This window comes from Macrobrachium rosenbergii, chromosome 21, assembly GCF_040412425.1.
Source record: "Macrobrachium rosenbergii isolate ZJJX-2024 chromosome 21, ASM4041242v1, whole genome shotgun sequence".
Classification (NCBI taxonomy): Eukaryota; Metazoa; Arthropoda; class Malacostraca; order Decapoda; family Palaemonidae; genus Macrobrachium; species Macrobrachium rosenbergii.
In genome coordinates, this window is record NC_089761.1 from 24872492 (window position 1) to 24885771 (window position 13280).

Consider the following 13280-nt stretch of genomic DNA (forward strand, 5'->3'; position numbering starts at 1 on the left):
CACATTGGTTTTGTAAATGTGTGGATACAATTTTATTAAAGAATTCTTATACAAATGTTATGGATATTTTTCATCTTGGTGAAGAATAATGAGGTGTCTGGTGGGGGGTATGTATATTACTATTTTTATAGGTTTGAATTTCAGCATTACATTAATTGTCGTACAATAGATAATACTGCATATTCATTTACTTAGAGCACGAGTATGTAAATTTAGGTTTTTTAGAGCACGAGTATGTAAATTCAGGTTTTTTAGAGCTGTGGTTTTATTATTAATTTTTGCTTTCTTGCTGCCACCCTTTATGGAATTCTCATTTGAATATTAAAAGCAGGCATTGTAAATGAAGTGAGGTTCTAATTATTGATATGCATCTCTTACTCTATAAAAATATATTGTTGTATGTGATTTGGAAGGTCAAGTAAAAGACTTTACTCACTGCGTACTCCCAAATCTAGGTCTAATCGCATTTTTTTTTTTTTTTACGGCTTTGCTTGTGTATGCCAATTGTGTGATATGATTTTTTTGTTAATCTTTTATGCTCTTTTTGTACTTTGATTTATATTTCCATATTTTTTTTTTTTATTATAAAGCTTCACATATGTTTCAGTTACATTACTGTATGTATATTTTTTTGTCTCCTTGTCATTTTAGTCCACCAATCCCAAGAAGATACAAGTTGACAGAGGATAAGCAAGATGAAGTTGATGAAGCCTTAAATAGATTCAGTCCTGCAAAGAAACGGCCCCTCTCTCCCAACACTATAGACCAAGAAGAAGATAGTCCTAGAAGTAGCATTGCAAGAAGAAAACGAAAACGAGAGTTAGACATTTTGATGGAAGATAAAAAGGTAATATTTTTATTGTGTGTATATAACTGTTTAACTTTTTGAGGTAATAGGCAATTTGATGTACTAAGATTATGGATATTTCTTATATATATATATCTTTTTGACCTTCACTAAATATTTTCCTATGCTTGATAAAAAGAGAGCTCTTTCTTCAGGCAAAGAAAATGATAGAAGAAGTTGGGTCTGTGAAGGAAGGAAGCATAAATGGATCTCATTCAGCTAACAAAAGAAAGAGAGGGCGCCCACCTAAAGACCATCAGACTATTAAATCAGATGATCTTCGAGATATCAAGCAGAAAAGAGCTCAGCGGCTTCTGAAAGAAGCTTTAAATCAGGTAAGATAGTTGACTATTTTGACATTAACTCTTCATTACAGTGGATTATTTTGTTGCTTTTATTGCATTAGGTTAATGTTTTACAGAATAGACTTTTGTATATCTTATATATTTATGTTGTAGTGCATATTGGCAACTTGCGAAGTAATATTAAATGTGGAATTTGGGCATGGTATTCCATGCAATTTTTGCAGGTCTTATTTTCCAAGGTTTCTGTAGCTTGCTTTAAAAAAAGGTTGCACCAGATGTTTCATCTGATACATGAGCTTGGCTACAATCATCACTTCTCCATTCTACTCTCATCAAATTTTTCTGCAATCTTACAAGCTGTTAATACTTGAAAATACCCCTTCACAAATGTTGGTGATTTTGTTAGTCTATAAATGCCATGGGAGCACTGTAAAGTTTTTGGGTATAAATTGTAGCCCAGGTGATTAGTATTTTTCTGAATTTGGAAATTTGGTATAAGAATGTTGAACACTACTAAATCCATGCATGTGTATGTGTTGAAGTAAGTAAAAATGCTGATAAAGAACCCATGTCCTCAAGTTTCTTGTCAACAAAGTTGTGATATTGCTAAGTTTGTTACCGCCATCATGCCTTAATCATTGTATCCATGAATCAGTATATGTACTCCAGTTTAACTTGTCACTGTTCAACCATAATTTACATTTCTTATCACTACTATTGGAATTTGTGCCAGTTTTTGTATACATTACTGCCTGAAGACAACAGATATCCACATTTTGTATGAACATTTCCACCACTTTCCTGCTTTTTCCCATCCTTTTTCCCTTATTTATAGTGCTCAGTTTTTTATGAGCTCTTATTTTTATCTTCTTTGGGTTGAGAGGTTGAATTTGGACTATGAACATGGCTGTCTTTAGCTACATTGCCACGCTTCTTCCCTGCTTATAATCCAACTATGGTTAATCTGCATCCCTTGATTCGGGGTTCTTTAATCCGGATATATCCTATTTATCCATCCCAAGGGCTTTCCAGAAGAAAGAGACCATTCCGGGACAAGGCCTACTTAATTGACAGTCGCCATCACTTGCAGAGCTAATAACAGTATTTTTTTTATTGCATTGTATTATTTATTTTCATCGGTGAGTTTTGGCTAGATATTTGGCATATTTATAATTTATTTAGATGGTTAAAAACTAAACCATCCTTATCATACCTTGTTATCAAAACAGTTTAATGTGTATCAAATCTTCATTTACTACAGTTTTTTTTTTTTTTTCTATAAAATATATATTCTTTACTCGTCATCAAACCTCAGTTCTTCGCTCATTTTACATCTTCAGTATTAGAAACACAGAACAATAGTGTCAAGGCATTTGTCCTGTTTAACCTGGTATAAGGAAGATATGGCAGTGTTTTGGCCATGTCTACATTACATCCCATCTTAGGTCAAGGGTTTATGAATGAAATCTGGGAAAAGCTCCAAGGCTGATAACATATATACTACATGTTCATAGCAATTTGGTTTGACTATAACAGGCTGGGAATTTTGACAAGGATGGAAGGTTTGGATAAGCAGTTTTGCTTTTGTATAGAGAAAGTGTGCGCAGATATGCCAGATTATTCATTGTACATGCGGGCAAAGAGGAAACGCTAAACCTAGTTACAGGGTCCTACATCGTTCTGTTTGGCCAGTCTTTGGTGGGCTTGAGACTTGATGGGGGAATGTATTGCCCCTCTCTGTCCCATGACGTCTTTTTATTTATTTGCTCATAAATATACCCAAGGATTGCTGTTGGTTTTAGTTCTTATCTTTTATGATAGTATGTCAGCTATAATTGTAATTTTGCAAAGAAAAGTTCAAAAGAAATATTAGAAAAAACATGTATACTTTCACAAAGTGTTACTGCATTGCCCATCTCGGTAAATCTCAGAATATATTTACAACAAATATATCAGAATTTGTTACTGGTTTCCAGTTACCCATATGGATGATAAAGAGCTGTAATTATAATTTTACAAAAGAAAATAAAATAAATTAGAAAAAACATGTATAACTTGATAAAATTAGCATATTTTTATGAGTGTCATGTAAGAGGCCCCACACAGGGTTGCAAATAGTCACTTTCAACTTCCCGTCGAAGATAGGGAAAAATGTTCAGAATTTTTTTTCTTACACCATGTGCACATGCATATCTTCCTCTTTCCATTGATGTGTTTTTTCTTAAATTGGCCAATCTTAAAGTTTGCACGGTCTGGGGGCATGTTTAATATATATTTAGCCCCGTCCCTTAAGGGTTAATGTCATCTAGTGATATCTCAGCAGATTGTTGGTGCATTGGCCAACTTTAATAGTTTGTGGTAAGGCTTCATACATTCAGTGAACAGTCCAGTCTCCATCTTTAGAGAATATATAATACTATTAACCTTTGTATGAGGTTCCCCAGGGGGATGATAGTATTTTCTCAAGCTTGTTTGTGGCAAGTCATATCCAGCACTTATGAGCCAGGTGAAATGTTCGTGTTAATTTTCATGATATTATGCAGGTTTTAGTGATACTATATTTTTAAACTGAGTAATTATACTTTTTGACTTGAGTTCAGTTGTCCTTTAAGGCCCTCCAAATATCATTCCAGTGTTGTCTGAGAAGATATTTAAGTTTTATTAAGTTTATGAAAGAAGCTTTTTTTATTTTTAAGGGGCATTATTTTAAGTTTCTAAGGGCATCATTTGCCGTCTTGAAAATCTCAAAGGTTGTACTGTGAAACATTTTGTGAAATGGCCATGATTTCAATTAAATGCAAATTATATGTTATCATTTAAGAATCTTTTGTCATTTTTGGTTTGTCAGCTTATCAAGTTTTTATGACATTTTAGCTTATTTTACAAGGTATTTAATAAGAACAAACTTGGGGCTAGCCCTGGGAAAATAGGTAATTTTGATTTGTAGGTCTGATTTAAAGATATTATCATAGTAGCCTTTGGTAGTGTTATTTGCCAAGTACTATTGCCATTCTGAAGCACTTGCTTGAAGATTCTTCTCATTACTCAAAACAATCAAGTTCTCAACCTGACTACTGACTCCTTTTACTCATTCTACTGCTTTCTGTTATATGGTTCAAAATATGTAGATGAGCCACTTATTTGTTAGTTTGTCATTGATATACCATTCACAGTCTAACTCTACATTTACATTTATGTATACTTTGCACTCTTAGTGACATTCACTTTCAGTATATTTATATAATCACTGAATCGTATTTCAATGAAAAAATTTTCTCCATAAACTTATGCTTGGTTCTGTTTTTCAGGGAAAAGGTGTTAGGCCTATTACCAAAGCAGGTCTTGGCTCGTTTACTCCCAATTCCATCACGCCAGGTGACACAAGCGGTGATGAAACTTCCAGTCATGGAACACTCGATTCTTTTATACCTCCCCCATCAGACTTTGAAGGCCGTAACAACCCATTCCTTAATCTGGATTCTCTCAGTTACGGTATGCCTGTAGTAAGACCTCTCAAACGAAAATTGAATGAAAGTGACATTCGAATTGGTAAAAATGGTGAAGTGAAACGAAGACGTTTTCGTAAAAAGTGTGACAGAGCGAAATTCCTATTATTATTACAGAACGGTTCTCTAAATGTAAATGGTGTGAATGGAATAAGATTAAATGGGACAAACAGTATAAAAAATTGTGTAGACTATGCTCTCAGTGGAAGACTTAATTCTTGCTCCAAGATGGATGAGTGCAGCGATGGAGGCGAAGATTCAAGAGTAGGGGAAACCGGCTTTTCCTTTAGTGATCTTAAGTCAACTGTTAATAACTATTTTGGAGCAGCAAATCGAATTGCCAATGGTGAAAAGTTCCATGTCTTGGCAAAGAGAGTAACTGTTGAAGATAAAGTTCAATACCTCATAGAATGGGATAGTCCGAGTTCCTCATAGGCCAGGTACCAAATCGTCGTGTATGTCAACCAACTGAAGATCAGTAGCGTGTCAATTTTTCTCTAAAAGGATTTGTAACAAGTGGTGGAGTTAAGCATGGTAAGGTATGAACCGCATATCCATTTTAACAATGTGTTCAATATACACTGCCAGAATGAACGATATATGATGTATGTGAGGTTCATGATATGCACTGCCTCAACTTTAATTTATGTGATATGGTTGCTAAGGGGAGGTGGAACTAATTCTTTTTCAAATTTCAAGTTCCTTTCAGAAGAAAAAACATGATACAACACCTTCCAATTAAGTAACTAGAGACAGTGTTATGTGACGCGGTGGTATTCTAACCCAAAGCAACCACAGAACAAATTTTACTCTTGTTTAGTCATGTATATAAGTTGTGTTTGTTTTATGGTTATATTTATCTGGTAAAAAAGGAAAACCTGAACTTGTGTTCTAGTATGACTGAAAGTGTGCATTCTAACGTGAAATGAAGACTTATACCATCAGAAGTCATTTTTCAGTATCAAGAAGTTTGAATACCAGTATTCAGACTGAAGGATGTAAGATTGAGTGGCCGGTGTATTGTTATTTTTAGAACTTGCTTCATCGTGAGACTGGCAAAGCTTACATTTGTGTAAGAAGCCTCTTGTTTGTGTGTATCACACAAACACAATTATGTATCTTGTTGCCAAAGACTGCCGACTGTTTATCAAAGTGAGCAGTAGGGATGAATCAAACAAAGCAATGTTATGTTTGTTGTTAATGACATTCCCATTTTGAATACATATTATCATGTTAAATATTGTATGAGTTCAAAATTATAGCCAAATGAATGAATGAGTACATGTCCTAAGTTTTGTTTGACAAATCCTACTGCTTTCTTAAAAACTATCACTGCCACTGTTCCATCATGCTCAACTTTTAAGGCGTTTCAAAGCATTGCAAAATAAGTAACATTCCAGGAATTGGAAATGTATCTTATAGAAATCTACATTTACCATTTACTGCCAATGACCATAGATGCTAGAGTACCTTATTTCTGTCCTTTTTGTATACATAATGACAGTACAAAATATTATCAATCATTCTTCCGCCGTATGTACAGACTGATATTGATAGAACAATATTGAGTTGTCTTGTGGCACTGAAGCATAGCTGGTGTATGTAGAAGAGTAGTTAAGAATGTGTATAATGTGTTATTTCTCGGTTTCAGATTAGAAAATTTGTTCGTTTCAAATCGGATTGTAAGAATACAGATATCTCTCTCTTGACGGTGCTTTAACATCTGCTTTTGTTAGCCAGTATTTGAAAAGCACTTGATATGGTAACCCATTTAATGGATTTTATCATTCTGGTGATTTTCTGTTTTTATTTTCATTATCCTCCACCCAGCTTTGTTTGGAAAGGTATCATTTTTTTGCCATAGGTATGCTGTTATTTTCCTCTGATTTAAGTGGTCCGACTTGTTATTTCCGTACCAGTAGAATGTTGAATTTTCAATTTGTTAATTGTTAATGGGAAATGATGCTCCACCTTGTAATCATTTTACTAATGCCTACTCCAAAATGGCTGATCTTCCAATGTAATTCCTGGTTTTTTCTACTGTTGTTCATTATTTATGAAGTATACCACATTTTTTCTTTACTTTTCTTCTCTATAGTTTCACCCATGTATAAACCTTGAAATTTTAATTTAAGGAAATCATTGAATAATTGTGAATCAAAAGGATACCTTTTAAATGTATTCAGTGAATTAGAAGGTTCAATATGTTGCATGAAAAACAGCGAAACTGAGTCATACATTTTAAGTACTGCACTGAAACTTGTTGGGTGCTGACATATTTTGAGTTTTTACAAGTATATCAACATATAAGAAATGACTAAATTTTGTTAGTGAAATTGTCTTAAATTACATCAGTATTGCCAAGATAGTTCAGGTATCACGTTAATGTGAAAAAGTTATCTTGCCGAACCTAGACACCTACAGTTTCTTCAAGTATGCATATTCTTAGTAAAGTACTTGATCATTAACACTGTCACAAACCAAAAGTGATTCTGCATAATTCTGAAAGAATTAAAATGATGTGAAAAAGAGGGGTTACATGGCTATTATAGAGGCAATGTCGTTATGTACCATATCAAAGTAAGTGATTTGCTTAGACCGTTTGGTCCTTATTGCCTGTTTTCAACAACTTTCGTCTTTCCCACCATGTTTGTTCTCTTGTTTGTTTAATTAGTATGTCATTGCCTTCTTACAGATCCCTTTCTTCCGGAAACAGGGTTATGACGAACAAAGTCAAGAATGTGTTTAGGGAATCAGTGGAAGAGAAAATTTTTACATTTTAAATTATCTTAGGCATTTTGTTTTATGTTTATAGAACTTTCAGTCTCACTCATTTTGTTTATGATTCCTGACTTTGCTCTTTACTTAGTTCGTCCAGTAGTCTAGTCATTTGTTTACAAGTCAACACAGGCAATAGGCATGGAGTGTACCCACCAAAGTTGTCTTGTCCTCTTGGTGTAATTGGTAATTTTGTTTGTGCTGAATTTCAATTCAACAAAAGAAAAGTAACCTTCACAGTATTCATTTTGTACCGAGGAATTTGTTTATTAATATTATTGTAGTTATTGTGCACTTGGTAGACTTAAGCAAACACTGCCATATTTTTTTTATTTGTACTTTCTTTCAATTTTATTATTACATTGAACACCATAGGCCAGGCCTGCGTGAGCTGAGAATTTTAGCTCATTGGTCTGGTTTAACTACCTTATTCAGTATACTGTATTAATAATCAATGTATATGGTTTGAATGAAATGGTTGTTACTTAGCAGGTTGCTAACCACCCCTGCTTCCACTATTGAAGTGAGAACAATGAAAATAATAACCAGCACTACAGATATGAGGTATGTGGTTGGTGTGGAAGGGAAGTGTTAGGAAAGTGGATAGTCTCCCAATTTCTTACCCTAGTCTGATGCGGAGGCTCAGGTATTTTAGTATTCACTATTAATTCATTGAAATTAATAAGTTCAATTAGATATTTTTTATTTGGTACCATGGAGTGGAGTACAGTACTATATTGAAGTGAATGAGAAATGGGTGAAAGGATTACTCTTCCAGCTTGTGGTTATGCATCATTGATAGTATCCCCTAAGCAGATCAGTAGAAATCACATTAGTAATTGTGATTATTGTAACGATACTTTTTTTTTTTTTTTTTTTTTTTTTGGTTGCAATTTTGTACCTTTTTGTTCTTTTCCATTAAGTCTCTTGTTATACAGTGTTCTGTTTGTTACTTCTGTTTCAGTTTGGGATGTATTTTGTTGTGTTTGTGAAACTTTGGAAAGCCAGTCTCTCCACCCACCTGTATCAACATTTCACCATGAATATGAAATTATTGTCTAGGCAACCAAAAGCTCTTTATATTTGTTAAGTATTGGGTACTAAATGATGTTTAACCACATTTTATTTATTTCTTCATCATCCACTGAAAGATTGAAACTAGTATGTTTACCAGTTATCCAGTAAATTTATAGTTCCATCCTGGGTTTGGTGTAGTTTACTCCTTACTTTCTTTGGGATATGCAAGGAGCTTATAGCAAGCGAAAAGTTGATATTCTGTAACTTTTACATGTGAATATCTGTTGTACACTTTGTCAATGTTATTTAACATAAATGTTCATTATGATCTTATGGTGCTCTGCCTGGAGTTCCGTGAGCCACAGTTTACAAGACTGGCTCACACTGGAGTGGGTGAATGTGTGCATGTGTATAATCTTGTATTGAATCCAAGTAATTTGGTATTTACATTCTTTTAGGAATTGGAAATTTTTCAGTTAATTGAAAAGAAATTTTGCATGGAGAGTAACTCGTATAGTGGCTTAGTAGAATTTAAATTAGGGACAAAAATTTATTTTACTGTGGTTTTCCCAGGACAACATCACAAGGGCTTGCCCTTAGATTACCTCAATAACACATTCCTCTTTCAAAGAGATGCTGCCTTCTACTCACCACCCATTGTAGTTTTTACCTCGATAATTGATGACTCGTCTGTGTGGGAATCGTTGTTTTCCATACTTGAGGCTGAGTTTCCTTATTACATTTGTGATGACAAGATGGTTAGAAATGCAGTACACAAGTATTTTTACTACTCCTAGTAGGGTTTCTCCCTATCGTACAAATTACCTCCCTTACAGATTGGGAAATTTTGTCTTTTAGATCTGTTATAAGGAAAATGTTAAAACTCAGAAGGGAAAAATATTTGTTCCAGTTCAGAAAATTGTTGTTTTTGAAATTATTTTTATGCCTGCTGGAAGCTATAGATTCAAGATTGGGTTCCATGTAGTAGATTATAAATAAAAGTGATTTTCTCAGTGTAGTTTTAATTGCCAAATTTTTCTTATAAGAGGACCTTTTCTATAAATCGTTTTCTGTTGTAGGGCACCTTGGTCTTTTTGTTGTCAGTATTGTTTTGAACACTGTTCTGTTATACTACGAGTTCTTCTCATGTCTGGCATCCCATATCACCCTTGGGGTCATTACTTGTTGCATTGTTAAAGACTTTGTAAATTCCTCAGGATGCTCACTTCCTGCAACATTCTGTATGTTATCAGTTCCTTAATCTTCTTACGACAGGAGTTCCGTTCCAGCTCTGCATTGTAAGCCGAAAATCATAAGAAAACCTTACTTGAAAATCTTTGGGTGTCTTAAAAACAACGTAACCTGCATTTTTATTTAGTTTTTCATAAAAAAAAAAAAATAAATTTTTATCATTCTACCATTTTGGAGCCATATTTCTTCCATCGGATCGGAGTCGTCTGTGTTGTAAACCCGGAACATGTAACCCGGGAAATACAAAATTTATAAGGAAATTTTGATCAAAAAGAGTCACAGAGGTAACTTCTGCAGGGGCAATAGGAAGGACTATGTATGATAGCAATAGACCTTTTCTTCAAGCTTAATGAACAATTAAAGGTCAAGAAATTAAGTCTAAAGAAATCAGCTTTCCATAGCAACCATTGGTGAAGAACAGAGAATTATAAAAATAAGATGTGAGTAGTCAAGAGTACCATTTTTTATTTGCAACTGGGTGAGTCTGTGGCTTAAATGTAATTCTGTCTTGTTATTTTTGGGTCTGGCTAACAAAAAATTAATCAAATTTTATTGTGTAGCTTAATATGAAGACCCGTTATCAATGGATAAACATTAGTGTATCACCTTTAAGTGGTTCCATTGTAGTAGTTTTCACCAGTGTGTTTTAGACTTGAAGTCATCTGTCAAAACTTGAGTTATAACAGGAAATGTTGAGTTTGGTGCTTTATTGTAGAACATACTCTTCCTTTGCTGAGTAATGATTTCATTGTAGCCATACTGGTTTATCTGTCAAGTTTCCTCATCGTTTTTTATTTCTCTCGCAGATTAAAATTTATCAAATTCCGCGTACATTCATCATTGCTGTCCACCCACTCCAGCTCCCTCTTTTCACTGAATGGCCAAAAATGTCTTCAAAATTTCATAAATCAGTCACTCTCCCCTCATTTTGGTGGAGGTTTTGCTTAAGAACCCTTAAAATACCTTTGATGTTATTTTACTCTTTACTATAATAAACTTCCCTTTATGGGGTTGGTGCCATCAGTGCACCTTATGTGGTGCACTCTAGGCATTACTAAGGTTGTTTGCAGCATCCGTGTACCCATAGTTCCATTCAATTTTAAGCCATTTACTTTACATCCATTCCTTCTTCCTCTCTTAAGTCTTGCTGTCCAACCTATAGCTACTATATTACTCATTACTGCAGCTGTGGGGTTTTCTCCCAATTCCACTTTCTGCAATGTGCTTAATTTTTTTATTTGTGAATCTCCTTATCTTGCAGTCCAACCACTCCAGCACACTTTTCACTGTCTTAAGCAGTGAATGGCAGAAAGTGTTTTTCGACTAACAGCAGTCGAAGAAAGTATAAATTAATCTTGATTCATAAGGGTTAGTAAAATAACCCAAAATACCGTACCAACATTAGGTAAAAAAAATCTGATACCTTGAAGTATGTGAAATAAAGGGGTGGCTAGGAAAATTTTTGGGTAAGAATGACGACTAAAATGTATTAAGTGGTCCACAGAGAACACAGTTACAGTACCTCTAAGAGCACATGAAATTACTAAAAAAAATGTAGCCCAGTGTAGTGCCACCAATTTCTACTTTGGTGGTTCAAAGTTCTGCTACTGACTAGAGATGTTCACTTTGCTCATAACCTTACTTTGTCTGATAGGAATGAGTTGCTTTCTTGTAGTGGGCAGGATCCAATAGGTGTGCTTGCTAAACTGCCGGCAGTACCTATCTGGTCCCCCTACTTCCCTCCTAAGGGGAGATGCGACCTTGTTGCTTAGCTCGTCATTAGTGACCTATAAAACCACTAGGGTGTTTTGAATGGTATAATTATCATATTAGAAACTAAAAGCACTTGTAAGAATATTAATCTAAATGATTTAGGCTAAATCACTTGCAAGGTTTAGTAGTCTACAAGCAGGAATTTCATTAGTACCAATAAATATTTCTAAAGTAACTTTGAACAACTATAGCCTTTATACCCAAATCTAACCTAATTAAAAGTATGGTTGCAACTCGACTAACGGATGGCCTGGATAAGGTACCATGATCACTTACCATAATGGCGTAATTACCTTGCACAAGGCTGTCTCCCAGCAATTCATATAATACGTGTTCTTATCCTTTTGGGGAAAGAATACAATATTACCCCCGTAGGGGGGTTAGTGACATCACGATGGTCACTGTAGAGGGTGCCTGCCACATCCCTTCAGCCCCAGCTGCATTCACTTTTTAACCTTTTGCTCTACCTGCATTCCTGCTTCATTTACCTTACTGTCCAACCACTCCAACTCCCGTTTTTCACTATCTTAAAAGGGTCGAAAGTGCTTAACAGCCTAAATTTCATAACTCAGATCTCCACTTATCTCCAGCCACCTTTCTCATAGCTCTCATCTAAATAGGTCTAGGTCCTCCAACTCTCCTACTGCTCGCAGGAGCCCAACAGACTCTTATCGCGTGCTGTTCCCAGAAGTTAGTGAAGGGCATGTCCAATCCATCGCCATCTCCCTTTCAGCATTATCTCATTGACAAAAGGAATCTCCTTAATTCCCTACCCCTTGTGGTATTCACTTTTAAAGTTACTATCTTATACCTAATGTTCGTTGTAAAGCTTTATTCTCAGATTGACAAAACCTTTTAGACATAAATAGCTTCATTGTATAGCAAGATTCATATTCGTAAAGTAATACAATTTTCATTTATTTGATTCTAAATATCATTCAGCTTGCCATTTGTTTGATTGTTTTTTTTAGTCATGCTAAATTTTAACTCTCAACCATCTGTTTTGGATATCATTATTCCTAAATATTAGATATTCAACCTCACGCCTTCACCCAAAGGTTTGTGTATACTCTGTCCTCATTATTTCAGTTTTTCTTAGTTTAATATTAGTTCCCATTATATATATGCGTGTATGGTGGGCGGGGGGAGGCGCACGCGCGCTCTAGATTGAGAACGAAGTGAATTACAGGTAAGGTAAGGGTGATAGCGAAAGTTCAGGAAAAATGTGTAATTGGAGGATTTGAGGTGACAAAGCTGCACGAAATAATTGCTGAACTAACTAGTGAATGTTTACGAGAATATTTGCGAATGACATATACTGTATATGGAGTTTTTTTTTTTTTGGGGGGGGGGAGGGGGGTTGGTTGGTCAGCGGCGTTGAAGGTGGCAAAGATGTTACAGAAAGTATAATTAAAAATAGTACTGAGATGGTGTGATTATCTAGAGAAGATATGTGAGAATATGTAATAACTAGGCGCATTGTGAAGTGTTGAATGAGAGGCGTTGAAGAGGATTAGGAAGAGTATATATTATTTTACTGTGGAAGTCAAGAGGTAGGTCTATTGCTCACTTAGTGTTAAACGCTACCCATCATACATTCCCCATTTTCTTGCTTTGTAAGGGCTTGTCTTAATACTTTTTTTGCACATTAATTCGGTCGTTCCAACAAGGTACGCAGTCGTTACTGAGCAACAATTATGTGTTTTAAGAATACTGTTTACATCACTTATACATTCGAGCAGTTTTGAAATGACGCATGTTTAATGTACAGTCACATGCTGTAAGTTCACGCACATTGCATAT

The 13280-nt window shown here is 34.9% G+C and overlaps 1 protein-coding gene across 2 annotated transcripts in view; it reads left to right on the forward strand.

The window, feature by feature from the left end:
- Pcl (polycomb protein Pcl) overlaps window positions 1–9466 on the forward strand; it is a 55451-nt gene extending 45985 nt beyond the window's left edge. The window contains exons 11-13 of one of the 2 annotated variants that reach the window (XM_067123288.1): window positions 652–847; window positions 1003–1182; window positions 4461–9466. In XM_067123288.1, coding sequence (XP_066979389.1) covers window positions 652–847; window positions 1003–1182; window positions 4461–5093 — 1009 coding nt within the window. In that variant the 3' untranslated portion in view covers window positions 5094–9466. The remainder of the gene's footprint in view (window positions 1–651; window positions 848–1002; window positions 1183–4460) is intronic. The other variant, XM_067123289.1, reaches the window with a different exon arrangement.
- The last annotated feature ends 3814 nt before the right edge of the window (window positions 9467–13280 follow it).